Here is a 17,705-nt window from a genome sequence, read left to right on the forward strand (position 1 = left end):
CATAGTAACATCCATAAAAAATGAGGGATGTTCAATTTGGTTGCATCTCACTTTATATGAAATATGCTGTATATTGTCTTCCTCTTGTCAGTTTTAACTTTACAGATGGAAATGAAAAGGATTATCACATAACATATTAGTTTCATGTATTATCCATCTAATTTACATGTCAAATGAGATTACAGTCTATAATTGAAATTCTTTTCTGATAACTGGAAACAAAGTCAATAAGTTATAAATTTGAGGGGAAATGCATACTTGAATTTAATGATCAGAAATCATAATAATTTTGGAATACTTAGTATAATTTAAAGGTAGAGCATGCCTTATATAGCATGTGGCGGCGATTAATTCTATGTTAGTGCAGAATGTGCTATGGAAAAGCAGAACTTGGATTTCTGACTAGGACTAAGATAGATTTCTTCAAGGGCACTATATCCATGCTAACACGTAAAGGATGGAATAATACCCAAAGGAATAAGAAGTGGAAGCATGGTAAAGAAGGCATTTGTCTAGAGGGTACCAGCTGTTCTGGTAAAGAAGGCATTTGTCTAGAGGTACCAACTGTTCCACTCCTTACTAATACTTGGTATTGTCAACATTTTTATTTAACCATTTAATCCAATGTATAGTGCATTGTGGTCTTAATTCTATTTGTTAGTGAGTAATGATGTTGGCCACCGTTTCACATGCTTATTAGCCATTTGGATATAATATTTACAAATTTTATTAACTAGTTGAAAAAAATATCAAATTCTGGTTTCTTTGTTGCCCCAGTGTTGTGCCAGATTTTGAAATCCCCAGAAAATCATCAAGTCTGAAGTTGGTGCTAAGGTATAAAGGTGGTTTATTCTAGGTCTCCCAGCCTTCTCCCCCAGCCCAAGAAGGCTGGGCGGGGGAGGGGCAGCCGCAGCCTAGGCTGCTGCAGGATCAGCAGGGAGGACAGAAAAGAATGAGAGAGTGAGCCCGAGCGAGAGCCCCAGGTTTAACGGCCCAGCGTTCTTATACATTTTAGGCTATTAATTATACAGTCATGATTTAGCAGGCTTGTATTGGTGGGTTTGAAGCAAGCAACTTTCAAAAAGTACAAATCGCTGAGCTATAGGGCGGTGGGCCTTATCAAACATCAGGTACCTCCTTCCTGAGGAGTGGTCTGCCTACGTGACCTGCTAGGTGTCCTGCTAGGTGTCCTGCCGGGTGTCACGTAGACTGTCAGGCCTGGAGTTCACACAGCCCCCAGCCAAGCCATTAAGGCATAAATTACAAAAGGCAGAAAACATCCAGGTTCTTCACCAGCATTGTAAGAGCTCATATTTAAATGATGTTAAATCATTATGGTATTTGAAATCACATTTAAGTTACCATGATGATATCAAAAAGATAATGTGTTATTATATTTTACTGGTTACTGGGAAATAGTTTCTCAAATTATATGTGTGTAGTAATTGCTTGCCAAAACATCTCAATAATAGTACCTGAATATCAAGAATTCAACTTCTTCATCATATTAAAAAATCGTATTTCTGTAATATTTTCTTCTATTGGTTAACCATTTTCTGCTAATAATTTTTTGGGACCATAGAAAGGTAAAACATAGTAAGAGGTATCTGTTAACAGAGAAAGATTCATTTCCTTCCTGTATTTGAAGTATGTTTAGTACAGTTACCTCAATTCCTAGAATGACTTGTTCTGTATTAGAAAGAGGTTTATTCATATTTATTAACATGGCTTTCTCTTTTTTTTAATTCAGCCCATCAAGCTTGGAGATCATCTCAACAGCATACTGCTTGGAATGTGTGAAGATGTTATTTATGCGCGAGTTTCTGTTCGGACTGTCCTAGATGCGTGCAGCGCCCACATTAGGAATAGCAACTGTGCACCTTCGTTTTCCTATGTGAAACAGTTAGTAAAACTGGTTCTGGGAAATATTTCAGGGGTAAGCTACAGTTTCAATTGTTAAGGAATTCTCAACTTTTCAATCTATCGTATCAGCGTTTTTTCTTAAAAGATATTACTTTTATATAGATAGCATCTTTTCAGTGAAGACTAGGAGTAGGAAATTGAATTTTTTGGTCTAAGGTTGTTTACTTGAAATAATACTTATAACTTGGAAGCCTGTTGCCGTAACTTAGTCTGAGATTTTATGAGAATTGGCTTTTTTTTTAGAACTTCATTTCAGAAAGTACAGAACAAGAAATGTTTAATCTGAAAATGTCTGCTCCTGTCTGTTTTACTAGACTTTTTTTTTGGAAGGAGCTTCTAGCAAAAGGTAGTAGTATGGTGAGCACATGGGTAAAGTTATGTTAACATATAAAGTGAGTTTCAGAGATATTTAAACATACATCCTGTTGCTTGTTGACAGTGCATTTGCCTGTTACCTCTTAGGTTTTCCCCCAACCCTCCCCATATTGTGTAGACCCAATGTGTTCAGAATGGCAGCGGTTGTACTCCTTGCCAGGTTACCCCAAGAAGTAGACTCTTCCAAGTTTTCTCTTATCTTGATCATGAAGAATCCCAGGAATGACGAACTCCTTATGTAGTAGTCACACCTATGCTTCGCCGTCTTAAATTATAAGCTTTTTGCCCTAGCTTGGATACACCTTGAACTCTGATTCCTGATCCAGATCTGAACTTTATCTGCTTCTTGTCCTCTATAGCTGCGGTCCCTGAGTGGTGACCCATGATGTTTGTGTGGGCTACAAATTTGCTATTTAATACAACGTTCTTTCTGTGTGTCCATTATTTCCTTAACTCCCAGTGTTTAGCTCCCCCATCTTAATCAAGATATTGTATGGTTGCCAGGAATATGCCGAAATCCCATATGTTTTGCATTTATAAGAAATGGGCTCAGAAATCTAGACAAATGATTTTGTAAACGCTCCCCACATCGATGCTTTGTATTTGGCAGTGAGGAGGAATGTCAGTAGCAGAGGCTGACTGGATAGAATCCTTAGGCATGGTTGCTCATTTCCCTTCTTTAACAAAGTAGTTCTAGTTTTATTTACCATATTTTTGCATGAGTTTTGTTTTTGTTTTTAGCAATGACAAAACTACTGAAAATCTGTGAATGTCCCTTTATCTAAACCAAAATTTCCACATAGTTTCAAAAGTAATTTTTTGGTTAGAAATTTTGTCTATGACCAGGTGAACTTGAGAAAAATTATTAAAAGAAGTAAAATGTATTTTTGCTGCCTTAACTTCTCAGAACTCTTAAAATACTAAACCTATTAGTAACCTTCAAGAGGGATAATTAGTATGCAGATGAAATATTTCCCAAGCTTATTTACTCCTGGAGGGATTTTTTTTTCTTCAAATTTTCTCATAACACTAATTTTCTGTAAAAAATCTTCCACTTACAGTTGAGAAAATTAATATTCAGACACTGTGGGACTTAAATTTCCTATTAGTCCAACAATCTTTCTGTTACACTATCATTTCTGTAAGACTGTTCTTTTCTGACTTTACTGCTGTAGTAAAATTGCTGACAATATTTTCTTCTCTATCTCTACATTAAAAAAAATCCCTCCATGGGAGACCTGTTATCTATCAAGTAGTTTCTCATATTACAGAAAAGCATTGAGTTCGATGTGGTAATTAATTATTGCTCATCTGTGTGTGAGACCTGAATAGAGACTGTAAAAGACTAAATAAAATATTTGGTCTAGGAGCTGTTATGTAAAATGCTGTCACCATATGTTTAATTATAAAACACAAAGAAGGCAATAAAGAATAACTAAGAAAAAATCTTGAAAATCTTTAAGAATTTGAAGGAAAAGGATGCAAAGTATAGCTACCTGAACTAGATCCTGTAGGTTAGATAGAAGCAAGTAGCCTTGGGTAAATGCTGTGAAATGAGAAACACCAGGATGTGTTTGGGGAACAGTAACAAGTCTGGTCTAAGTCTGGCGTAGGGTTGTATTAAGGGGTTGTTCAGTGGGAAAGGAGACTGGAAGGATCCGTTGGAAGCAGTGTACAGGGAGCCTCTGTGTTACTAAGGTAAATTTTCACCAACAGTGAAAGCACTTCCCCCACCTTTCCACTGTTGTTTCTAGTCTCCTGGACATCATTGAATAAAAGCAGCTCCAGAAGCTGTTACTTTTTATCAGTGTGGGCACTGTGCCGTGGAGTTTATGTCAATTATCACATTTATTCATCATATTAACCACAGGTTAGAAGAATTTATCATCTCATTTTAGAGATGATAAAACTAAATTTTAGTAGGATTTTAGTATATGTGCTGCCAAAGTGAGCGCTAAATTTCAGTAGGATTAAATAACTGGCTCATGCCCACACATAAGGTAAATGACAGAAGCAGAACTGGAACCTGGGTCTCTGACCCCAAGTCCCAGGATGCCACTCAGAATCTGTGGTCACCAGTAGCTGATGGGATCAGTTAGTCTTCCACTAGTGTGGAATCCATCTGGAGTGCTCCTGTTCCTGACACACTTAAAATTAATTAGCACAAAGTAAAAGTCAAAAATCTAGTTTACTTGTTCTGGTTCTTACACGGTTTTAATATTTTGACCTTAATTTTCCTTATCTATAAAATGAGATAGTAATATGTGCTAACCACCCATACTACTGAACAGTTGTGAAGATAATTATTTCAGTATTGATTAATTGTTTTAAAGCCCTCACAAGTTCTTTCACCATTTCTCCCTTTTCTGTAACCTAAGGATAATAGGAATATCCCATATGAAGTTGTTTTGAGGATTCATATAGTGTGTAAGGCACTTAAAGCAGTATCTAGCATAAAACCACTGTTCAGTAACAGCTATTTTTAATAGTTGCTTAACTACCCAGATTTCCAAAGATGTGGGATACGCATAATATTTTCGTTTATTGATAGTAGAGTATCATCTAGTTGTATATCTTATACAATTTAATTGATAACATTATTTCAGAAGCATTTCCATGTAGGTCTTCAAAGGTAGAAAACATAGAACTTTATCGTTGAATATACTGCCTTAAGTTTTTAATCCATTTTAAATGCATTTCACTGATGGAAGAATATTAAAATTTATGTATGTATACGTGTAAACAAACACATATACATGCTCTTGGAGCCAAGTTTAAGTCATTTCTCTTTACTGTTCTCTTTCCTTCACTTATGCCTTAACATTTCTCATCTACCTTTACATATTCATAATGGAGTTTGTCCTAATTTAAGATGCCTTATTTTAAACGAATGTCCTTTGTTAAAGTTATTGAAGACTAAATGTGATCATAAAGAGAACTCAAAAGAACCTCAATTTATGTTCATTTAGTTTAAAAATAGCATTTCTCAAATGTAATTTCTGATGGGCAAAATCTAGGAAATTATTTCAAAAAAGTTAAATTAATGTCTTCAGCAGTTACAATCAAGGAAAGTTTCATTATACCAACATTAATGTGTTTTCAAAGTTAAAATCTAACTTGTGAGATGAAAGTGATTCTCAATTGGGAGGAAATTTTCAAGTTTAATATTTTTAAATAGATTTCATTTAAACTACATACTTTTCTCTGGTTAACTGTATTCCCAGTTTTAAGATTATTCTTTGATAATGACTTCATGCATTTTAATATCTTGAATAAAAATTAGCTGGTACTTGGGTGTATAAATTTCATTTGAGCATCATTAGTTAATGATGTGTCCTGACTATAACTAGTGTCATTCTGTAGACAACTGCATGAAAACAGAAGCAAAAATGTTTTGTCAAATTTGATTTTGATTACCTGTATACAGACGGATCAGCTCTCCCATAACAGTGAACAAAAACCTGATCGAAACCAGGCTATTCGAGACCGATTGAGAGGAAAAGGATTACCAACAGGTAAGAGTGTTTATAAATAGGGAATTTTTAGGCTTTAAACTCATTCGATTGTTTCTTTTATCTTACAAAAGTTATGCTCATCTTGGAAACTAACAATAGTGACTGTGATTAGAACATAGGCATACCAAGTGGAGACAGGAAACAGAATGTTAGCTAGCTTAATATATAAATCCATTGAAGTTACATAAGCAACATTGTTCTTAGAGTATTTATGTTAATGTTTTAGAGTGGAATTCTAGCTTTGTCACTTTTCTTTTTCTTTCTTTTTTTTTTTTTTTTTCCTCGAAAAGCAGAGGGAGAGGGAAACTGGGAGACAGAAATCTTTCATCTGTTGGTTTACTACTCAAATGCCTGCAACAGCCAGGACTGGGCCCGGACAAAGCCAGAACCTGTAACTCAGTCTGGATCTCCTGTGTAGGTGCAGGCACCCAAGCACATGATTCATCACCTGCAGCCTCCCAGGCTGGAATCAGAGGCAGAGCCAGGATTTGAACACAAGTACTCCAAAATGGGATGCAGGCACCCCAGGCATCCTCGCTAGGGCTGTGCCAAATACCTGCCCCCAAAGACATTATTAATACAGTCAGCATTCTGACAGTAAATGATTGCCCTTGCTAGTATTTTACATCATTTATTTACTTTATCATGATATTTTTATGTTAAAAATACTTTATAAACCATGACCAAATAATTGTATATATATTTTTATGGAAGTAAACACTACTGAAGCAGAAGTTCCAGAAAGCAACATTATTACTGCATTCTAATCCTTTCTATCTGTTTCTGTTTTTAATGCTAGTCACAACACACTAACTTGATTTTATGACTTAAGGTTATTAAACACTATGATGCTTATTAAATAAAAAGTTACGCTGAGTAGTGCTTTTGCTAATCACCAGTAACATTGTATAATTATGGTTCCTGTGACAATTATTACATTCATTTGTAAAGAAATGAATAGAAACTTCAAACACTTAAAGTAGGAAAAGTAAGCCTTAAAAATGTATTTGTTTGAAAGGCAGAGTTACAGAGAGGGGGAGGCAGACAGAGAAATCTTCCATCTGCTGGTTCATTCCCCATATGTAGGCAACAACCAAAACTGAGTCAGGTGAAAGCCAGGAGTCAAGAACTTCATCCAGGTCTCCCATGTGAGTGTAGGAGCCCAGGTATTTAAACCATTGTCTGCTATTTTCCCAGGCACATTAGCAGGGAATTGGATGGGAAGAGGAGCAGTCAGAACTCAAACAGGCGCCTACACGTTGTGTCAGCAGCACAGGTGATAGCTTAACTTGCTGTACCACAGCATCAGCCCCCCAAAATAAGCTTTTCTGTGATCATTTCAATTTTTAGTGCTAAGTTTTAGACTTACTAAGTTGAGCTCTCCATTTTGCTGTTAGTCTTTGTTCTCTCTGCTCACGACAGAATCATGATCATCTAAACATTTACAAAAATATTTTGTGGGAGAAAAATTTTATTATCTGGGAGCTTGAAGCTAAGGAGAAATAATCATATGGATTGCTTAAGTATATTCTGATGTTCTAATCATTGTTGTCTAAGAAATGGCTTTAAAAATTTAAGGTCTCTAATTTTTAATCAGATAGTCAGAAACAGCTGTCTTATTTAAAAGACTATTTTTAAAAAGTCTCATTATGAAAGCTAAATGCACGTATCTGATTATTTGGACCAAAAGTTTTACCAAATTCAGACTCTAATACCTAAGAAAGTGCACTGATTACATTAAGAAGTCCAAATCATTTCTAATAGTGTGAGTTTGTAATGAGGCAGTTACTGAAGGACTGTTTGGGTGTTTTTTTTAACTTACTTGAATAAGAACTATTTTTCTGAAAAGGCATCTGGGCTTTTAGATCATTAACATAATGAATTTATGTCTGGCTATATCAAGTTTATTTTCCGATGCATGTATTATTAGTTTATATGTAGGTTAAAAAATGCCTTAACTTACAGATTACAATGCTTTGGTGGCAGTTATAAAAATATTTTTAATCTCTTCTTACAAGTGCTTCTTTATCAAACTTCTGCATGTGGTAGTATTTCATGAAGTTTATGGGGAAATGGGATTTAAAAATAAGCTTATTTTGGTACAAAAAAGTGTGAAATCTATGCATAGAAGGGCTCCTGAAAAGGTTTACATTTTATGAAAAATCAATACATGAATTTTAAATTTTTTTGGCACCAAAATAAAACTTTATTCTATTTTCCATGAACTCTGTGAAATACCCTCATATATATAGACACACACATACATGATATATACCATTCTCTCTCTTTTCTGATTAGTTTTTTATTTCTTCAATTTCTTTCTGTAGTCCCTCACTTTCACCTCCTATTACCATCAAGTGGCCATGTTATGAAATTGATTCATTTGCTTGTGTGTTACTTAGTGATTTTGGTAAATTAAATTTATATAATTAATGATTATTTTAATAGACATTTGTGCTTTTTAAAAATGTTTGTATACATATTTTACATATATTTATGTGTATACATATATAACATAGTATAGCTCATATTCTGTTTCGTCTCCATCACAGGTCTACAGAAAGAAAACATGGTTACTACTTCCCATGTATAATTAATTTGCCAGATTTTAAAGATTTTCAAGTTTCATCTTAGTTGAATTATGTTACTTTCAGTGATTCTGGTACACTCCCCAAATGGTCACAAACAGGAAGGGATGGGCTAGGCTGAATCCAGGAAGCTGAAACTTCATCCAGCCCAGTTACTAAGGCCATCTGCTGTTGCTTTCCCAGACACATTAGCAGGAAGCTGGAAGAGAAGTGGAACAGCCAGGACTCAAACCAGTACCTGTGTGGAACTGGCAATGCCAGCCACAATGCCAGCCCATCATACTATTTTAAAGGGCGTTATTAGAGATTATTTGTAAAGATTTTTTGAAGTATTAGATTTTGAGATGCAATATAATAAGAAATGTAAGATAATTCTTTCACAATTCTATAAAGAAATATGTGACACTAGAATTTATTTATTTTAATCACTAGGTTTCAAGGAAAGTATAAAGAGAAATTGTAGTTCACTATCTTAGCCCATATATAGGACAGTTTTCTCTTTTTTTACATTTAAAAGTATTTCATTTTGTTTTATGGTACAGTTCCATAGGCTCTGGGGTTGCCTTTGCTCTTCCCCAAGGTCCCTCCTCCCACCCCCATTGATTTCCCGTCTAGTTTTACAATGGGTAGGACCTTTTTCTTAAAACAACAAAATATCAGTATTAAACCACATTATAATGTCTTTTATTTGTAACTTTGTAATACTAAGGAAGATTTAGTATTACTGTCTTAAGTTGTGACTGATGACATTACAAAACATATAAGTGAATTCCTTAAAGAGGCTGTCATTAATTTTTATTCTCTGTTGGTCATATTGGAAAATATTTATTGGACAAGATCTGCCCTGTATATAAACTCAGGAGAATTTAATTAAATTACAATTAGTTGCTTAAAATAAGCTCTCATTAAATGCTTATACGGCCTTCTATTTATTTAATAGCTTTTTTTGAGATGACGATGATGGAAAAGGATTCCTTAGGCCTTTTTAGTCATTGCTTTCCACAATATTATTACATAGGGGCTCTCTCAATTTTTCGTTTTCAAATTTGTAAAACCTCACTTCTTGGATTGATTCCATATAAATAAACTAATTATAGCCATTACCAGACAGAAGCAGTCCACAGCTGTTAACCAGCAGCATACACTGATTTCAGGAGTTTGCACATTTGAAAAAGGAAAATGCCTCCTAAAGAATTACTCTCGAAGAGTATCAGTGTCCTTTAGGGGCAGTGGCAGTTCTTAACTCTCATATTCCCTGAGGGATAAAGCATTCTCTGCAATGTACACCTCAGCGAAAACCTTTACATGGTGATATGCTGACCTCAGTCTTCAATAAACAAAATGCCTAGATGGACATTGAAGTACACAGACTAAAAGAAATGAGAAAATTTAGGATTAACACTTTATATTTGGCTATTTAATTGTTCAACTAAAATTTAGTAAAATTTTTTCTTCAATTTTAAGAGGTCATTTTTCTTACCCCTGGGAGCTATCACAGACAGTGAGGCCTAAACCTCGAGTTCTGTCTGCTTTCTTCCTCCTTGTTACTTAACACCGCAAATGCTGATAAAATGGCTTCAGTAAGCAGAAAGAAATCAAACATTTCCTGCCAAGCTTAAGGTGGAAACCTAAACCATGATCAGATCAGCATGATATAGTGCTTTAGAATTGGGCATGCTGATGCTATTGTGTTACTTGTCTGGGTGTACGGGGCCCATTTTATGAGGACAGATGAAGGATCACGAGCCTTTTTTAATACTGATATGTCATTTTCAAATTAACTTCCAGGAGATGCTGTGATCCTTGATACATGTAAGGGGAAAGATTAACAATGGTAGCCAGTTAAAGGTAATGTTAACCATAAAGCACAAATAAAACACAATGAACCTTAAAAAAAATTATCTTCTTTTCAATTTAAGTCTTCCATTATAAAGATTTTTATATTATGAAAATCTTTTATTTATAACTTGTATTTCATTTTATTACTTTTCAGCAATGTTTAAGAAAATGCTTGTGATTTCATTCTAAACCTGGATGTTTATGATTGCATGTAATTTAATGCTGTGGATAAACTCTGAACTCACAATCTCCCCAAAAGATACGAAATCCATTTGTGGTCAGCTTTATACTTTTTATGATGGAGTAAATCTAGCACTTTCATGGGAAATCTGATTTCTGGTGCCAGTATTTCTTCTCAAAAGAACTTTTAAATTATTGTAAACATTGTAAAAAAATAAGATTAAAAAAAAACTTTTAAATCCCTTCTCAGTAGATAATTATATAAATAGGGAAATAAAGGAGAAATGGAAAAGAGAGGTATATTTTAGAATTTTATTTTGACCTGGTACTGAAGAGCTCATCGTAGTTCATACGCGTTAATTCATTTGTCCTGTCATCTCGGAGGAGAGATATAATAAATCATATCCACATTTTTGTAGATGGAGGAAAAAAATAGATATTATGTGGCTTTCCCAAATCCCTGGATTGAATAGAAAAATAGAGTTAAAACCCAGAGCAGTTGACAGCAGTCTTTCTGGTAGACTGTGCTAGCTAAATTTGCTTCAAAAGGTTCAAACAATTGCATAATCAATCCATTCATCAAGGATGCTTTGGGAATCTATTTTATCAGGAATTGAAAATACACAAAAAGGAATAAACTTATACTACCATTTCAATTGGAGGTGAGGGAAGGGGAGGGAATGGAAATGATGACATACAGACTAGATGGATAATGTTAACACAGCTACACAGTTGTCCACATTGAGGTCCAGCATGCATTGTATGTGAAGTAGGAGCATCTGCCTCTACCAGGATGAGAAACATCAAGGAACGTTTCACCAGAAATAGTTTAATTGTAGCTCCAAAGTCAGCACTTTCAGTGGAAAAAAAATAACAAATCCCTTAATCAAACTCTAATTCCAGTAATCAAACCAGATAGTGAAATATACTTAATTCCATCATTCCATTGTTGTTTATTAGCCATTTAGTAACCTGGAGACATGTTTACAATGGTTTGGAAAGCAGTTGAAGAAATTGCACAATTTTAGTCTCCAATATAATTGTTAAATGGTACTAGTATTAAAAACAATAGATTATATTCACTAGAGTGGTAGATTTATGTGAGCCTGGAATTCTGTTTCTCCTCACCTTTGTATTTGAACTCTCCCTTTGAGTTCCTAGATAAGCGAAATATTCTTCCCTAGTGCTTTAGTAACATAAAACAACTATGATGCTGTGCAATTATATAATTATTTAGTACAATGTGTAATTGTCAGAGCTGAATTATGAAAAGTACTTCATGAGCTAGCATTGTGGCAGAGCAGATAAAGCCTCCATGTGGGTCTCCAACATCCCATATGGGCACCAGATCAAGTTCCAGCTACTTTACTTCTGATCCAGCTCCCTGCTAATGTGTTAGGAAAACCATGGAAATGACCCAGGTGCCTGGGCCCCTGCCACCCATACGTGAGAACCAGAAGAAGCTCCTGGCGCCAGCCTAGCTGTTGTGGCCATCTGGGGAGTGAACTAGAGGACAGAAGATTTTTTTCTGTATCTTTCTTTCTTTCTCTGTAACTCTTTCGAATAAATGAAATCTTCTTTAATTTTTAATTAGTTTTTAACAGATACAATATAGTAGGTAGATACAATTCTAAGAATACAATGTTTTCTTGTTCACTTTCTCCCCTTTACCCCATCCTACCCTTTCTCCTCCTCCCCGTTTTTTAAGTTTTCGAGATAACATCTTTTAAAATCTCATTACTTAATGCTTCACCAAATAAGAAGTTAAACAAGTAAAAAACGAAATACCCTAGTTTAATGGAAATATTGGCAACAGCTGTGAACAATAGTAAACTAAAGAAGCAACCATGTCACCCATGCACAGTAAATTCTAAAGTACACAGATCATTAAAAGGTATAAAATATATGAAATGCAACTTCTAAAAGAATGTATTTATTTATTTGACAGGCAGAGTTAAAGAGAGAAATAGAGATCTTCCATCTGCTGATTCACTCCCCAAATGGCCACAAGCCAGGAGCTTATTGTGGGTCTCCCATGTGGGTGAAGGGACCAGAGGATGTGAGCCATCATCTGCGCCTTTTCTCCGACCTTTAGCAGGGAGTGTGACTGGATGTGGAGCAGCCAGGCTGGACACCCAGACGGGAAGCTGGTGCTGCACACTGCTGTGTCATAACACTGGCTCCTAAAATAAACTTTTATAAAAATATATTTGCATCAATGCTGATGCACAATATATAGATAAATCTTTCTTAAAATGTTACATTTTTATTTTGTGTGAATTTTTCTGCAGAAAAAAAATGTGTAATGTTGGATAATTATATGCCCACTTCTCTAGTTGAAGATAGTAAGCATAATTAACATGGCAAATATGATGAGACTTCTGCCATTTAGGAATATTGACTTAGAAATAATGTGTTTGTATCAGCTAAAATCTGCTTCTTAAACTTATACCCATGTGCCTGCCCAAACTTATATTTTTTTTCCTCCAAAGAGTAAGCAAAAGAAATCGTAAGCTAATAGATCCACTGGACAACCCCACTGACTGCAAATATCACATTCCTGCTGCTTCTTCTCTGCTTTCATTCGTAATCAGTGTTTTCCTTTAATGTTTTTGTGGTTTGGAGTGCCTCTAATACATCCACATCATTTTAAACCTTGTTTCATACTTCATTAACATTTCACCTTATTTCCTTAGGAGTGTAACTACTCTCCCAGCTTGGTTTTCCAGCTCAGTTCTCAATTGTCTATTCAAAACTATGACTCATACAATTTCTTATAAGTAATTGCCATGAGATTTTAACTTGCCTATTAAAATGTGATTCTTAAATTCACAGAGAAAGTTGAGTCATAAATGTGACATTTAAGGGATCTTTAAAAAGTTCATGGATACACATGCTAGGAAATAATTTTGAGACTGGCTTTGTGACCTAGCACTTAACTACCACCTGCAGTGCCAGTATCCCATATGGGCTTTAATTCAAGTCCCAGTTGCTCTGCTTCCAGTCCAGCTCCCTGCAAATGTGTCTGGGAAAGCAGTGGAAATTGGTACAAGTCCTATGGCCCTTACACCCGTGTGAGAGATCCATATGAAGCTTCGGGGTGGCGCAGCTCTGGCCATTTGGGGAGTGAGCCAGCCAATGTAAGATTTCTCTGTGTCTGTGCTTCTTCTGTGTAATTCCACCTTTCAAATGAAGAAATAAATCTAAAAAAAATAAGAAAAAGTATAAATGGGTTTCAGTTTTTAATAACAAAATAAACATCTTTTAAATTTTCATTAATTATTTTTAGGTACCTCATTTTGTGAGAGTAGAGTAAAAGTTAGTGTGAGTTTTAAATGAATTCTTTTCATTTTCATTTTGTACTGCCTTCCAGAATTTAAAATAACTTCCTAGACTTTTAATAAACTTCAACTGAAATATCTTGCTAACTAATTAATTTGCATTAAGACAAAAAATAAAGTCAGCAGCTATAAAGCAGTAATTATTGAGGAGCTGCCTTTTTAGCAGTTGTAAGCCTCAGCATTAGTATAATGATAGGAAACATACATTACCTAAAGGAAAGTGATGTTTGATGTAACAGTGAAGACCAAATACACTCGTGTGACAGATTTCTATTTAAAATGAGGCTAAATAAAGATCAGGTGTTTGCAGGGGTTACTGACTACTTAAAACACCATCATCCCTTATTGGATCCAGTCCTGGCTCTTGCCATTCCAGCTTCCTGTAAATGCATGCTCAGGCAGGCAGCAAAGAAGTTGGGGGTCCCTGTGACCCATAAGAGAGACATCAATTGAATTCTTGACTCCTGATTTCTGTCTGTCCCAGTCCTAGCTGTTGCAGTCATTTGGGTTGTGAATCACCAGACAGAAGAGTTCTCTCTCTCTCTTTCTCTTCCTCTCTGCCTTTTAAATAAATAAAATGAGTTAATTTAAAAAAAGAACAGTGTAGGATGAGAAGTAATCAATCTTGACAAAAGTCTGAAGCCATGTTCAGGACAAAGGATGAGTATATACAAAGACCCTAATGCCTAAGACACTGTAAATAAAAACCTGTGATATGGAACAAATGGAAAAGGTAGAAATGAGACTAAGGATTCAAGTGGTAAAACTGAAATTACTTTAGGTTTTATATGAAGTACAGTTATGCCACTAAGACTTGTTAAACATAGCATGGGATGTATATTTTTCAAAGGTAGTCCTGGAGGTGGGTTGTATACTAACAGGATTAATAAGCTGTTGCTTGGGACACCCACATCCCATACAAGAGTGTCAATTATAGGAGGCACTTGATCTGGCTGCTTCTGATCCATCTTCCTACTAACATGCCTGGGGAGGCAGCAGTTCTGGCTGCTGAGCTAAGTGGGAAATAGCTTGAGGAGCAGAGTACAAGACCATTACAGTGATCTTGTCAAGCAAACATCTTCATCTGATTTTGAAGTTATGTGAATTTCAAATCCAGTGAAAGTTTATAAAAGCATAGCTAAGTATAATAAAACTCTGAAACTTACAAATTCTTAATGTCAGCTTATTTCTATCCACTGTATGGTCAGAATATGTTGTTACTTCTTTGAACATACTTATTTAGCAAACCAGATTATACCAGGGCTTTAAAATAATGTAATACATGTTTCAGTTACACCTTTAGAAGTTAAAGGAGAACACCGTATATCCTGCTATTAACCCAAATCATTTCATGGTAGTCAGACACTTCTATCTATTTTTTTAATTAAATAGTTCACCTTTAGTGAATATAAAATACTACTCAAAATATGCTGTCTATTTTATTAGCTAATAAACTTTTTACTCTGGAAAGTTGGAAAAGCATAGTGTGTCTTTCTACTTCCACTATCATGATTAATCATCCAATAAGAGCACCGATCCTTCATTTGTAGAAATTGGGATATTGCCACCAGGCTCATTGTCCATAGTGAGTTACGGTCCAGTTTATTTTCTAAACATTCTATGTGTACATCATAGATTCTTATCATTCCAGGAAGAAGCACTACATCTGATGTACTAGACATACACAAGGCTCCATTCTGTCAGACTTTCCTTAACAAAGGGCTTAGTAAGTCTATGGGATTTCTGTCCATCAGAGACACACAAGATGAAGAGGAATATTTCAAGGACATCTCATCAGATCTCAATTCTGGACATGAAGATTCTGAAAATACTGACTCCCCTTATCCATTCAAAACCAGTGGTCCAGAAAAAAAACCTCTTCAAGGCATTGAAGGACTCCCGAAGAAAAAGATCTGGGCTTCATCCATGGACTTGCTGTGCACAACTGACAGAGACTCCTCTTCTGGAGAGATTGGAGGATATCGTCGCTGTCACCCTGCGACTGTAACAGGAAGGACATCAACCACTCCTAGGAAGAAAGAGGCAAGATACTCAGACGGAAGTATAGCTTTGGATCTCTTTGGTCCTCAGAAACCAGATCCAGTGTTTCCCACTCGAGAGTTGCCCAACTCCTCTGCAATATCAAGTGCTTTGGACCGGATCCGAGAGAGACAAAAGAAACTTCAAGTTCTGAGAGAAGCCATGAATGTAGAAGGTTAGTAACTTTGTATTTGAGAGAGAATTAAATTGAAGTACCTAAAATTGTGTTTTTGAAATAAAGAAGGGTCATTAAACCGTCCTTAAAGTCTCATTTTCAAAACCTTGAAATATATGTTAGTTTCTTGCTTCTTTGCGAATTTGTGTTTTCCCTTCCTTCAACTACCTAATCAAAGTACCCTGCTTCTACAAAATCACTCCTGTGAAACCTGCCCAGTCCATTCTTGATATACAGTCTCATGATGTTTTGAGTTGTGTATTTTTATTTTCTAGGCTTCTCAGGACTTGGAGACGTGTTCTCTACTTCTTTTTCATCCTCTACAGCACCATCATCACCACTGCCTTATAAGAGGGTTCAATAAATGACTGACATCCATGAGAAGCAGTCGAAATCTGCACAGCTAGGGAGGCAGAATAGCACAGTGCCGGAGCAGTATAGCCCAGATTAACAGTCTCAAAACACGATGAAGATGACAGTCTGTTGGGTCTGGAATGAAATTTTAATCCCATAGTTTTAAAATGAAAGCATTTTGGTTCAAGATTTAGAGTTAGACACTCTTGAATGACTCATATTTGGTTGTTGTGTGATCTTTAAGCAGTTGGGTGTGGTCTCTTCAAATCTAAGTTATTCCATAGGTAAAGTGGGTTTGCCAAAAATAGATTAGGTAATAAGTGACCAGTTAATCATATTAGTGTGAAGAGTGTAAATACTAAATTCTAAATACTAAATTCTTATCATTCCAGGGAAAAGCTGTGTTTAAAAATATGAAGCACACAAAAACACAGTATATGCAATGGAATAAGATTATATTCTGGATATGTGAATAAAGGCTAATTAGCATAAATAGCTATAAGAGAAGACAACTAAGAATCTTGGATCTGATGCTGTTTATTTTTAATATTAAAACTTGTTACTGCCCTAAATACACCCTGGGATGCAACTGCTTCATGGAGATCTCTAGGTGCTTCCTAATTCGAAGAAGTGTTCCAGTTAAGAGTCATAGTCATCTTTAAGGTCATTGTTCCAGTGTAATATTTCTGATTCACAAATTGCCTGTATCTGCTAAAGATTTATTGCTCTGTGCTTAAGATTTAAGCATGGATCTGAGTTGTGCTTTTGTAATATTCTTCAATTTAGGAACTCCAAATTGATTTTTAAAACTTGAAATTTTGAAAGAAATCATTGAATGTTTTAGATATTAAGAATTTGCATATAACATACATTTTTAAAAACACCATGCAACTTCATGAAATGTTCCTGTATGAGGGGTTTTTAAAACTTAATGAGGGGTTGGAGTTGGCATGGTGGCTCAGTAGGCTAATGCTCCACTTGCAAGTGCTGGTGTCCCATATGAATGCTGGTTCATATCCCAGCTGCTCTACTTCCAATCAAGCTCTCTACTTATGAAGGTAATGGAGGTTGGCTCAAGTCCTTGGGCCCCTGCACCCATGTGGAAGACCCAGGAAAAACTCCTGGCTTAGGATTGGCTTAGCTCCAGATGTTGTATGTAGCCATTTGGGAAATGAACCAAAAGATGAAAGATCTTTCAGTCTCATTCTCTATGTAAATTTGCCTTTCAAATAAAAGTAAAGTCAATCTTTTAATAAAGTTAAAGCTTCTATCTGCCGCTCGTGCTCCAAATGGCCATAACAGCTGTGGTTGGGACATGTCAGGCTTGGGTGATGCTGAAGCCAGGAGCTAGAAGCTCAGTTCAGGTATCCCAACT

General features: G+C 35.6%; 1 protein-coding gene across 1 annotated transcript in view; it reads left to right on the forward strand.

Moving 5' to 3' along the window:
• PTPN13 (protein tyrosine phosphatase non-receptor type 13) overlaps positions 1-17,705 on the forward strand; it is a 188,933-nt gene that overhangs the window by 72,186 nt on the left and 99,042 nt on the right. The window contains exons 5-7 of the mRNA XM_058667102.1: positions 1,751-1,936; positions 5,726-5,813; positions 15,413-15,976. Coding sequence (XP_058523085.1) covers positions 1,751-1,936; positions 5,726-5,813; positions 15,413-15,976 — 838 coding nt within the window. The remainder of the gene's footprint in view (positions 1-1,750; positions 1,937-5,725; positions 5,814-15,412; positions 15,977-17,705) is intronic.

The sequence above is a fragment of the Ochotona princeps genome, chromosome 7 (assembly GCF_030435755.1).
Source record: "Ochotona princeps isolate mOchPri1 chromosome 7, mOchPri1.hap1, whole genome shotgun sequence".
Lineage (NCBI taxonomy): Eukaryota > Metazoa > Chordata > Mammalia > Lagomorpha > Ochotonidae > Ochotona > Ochotona princeps.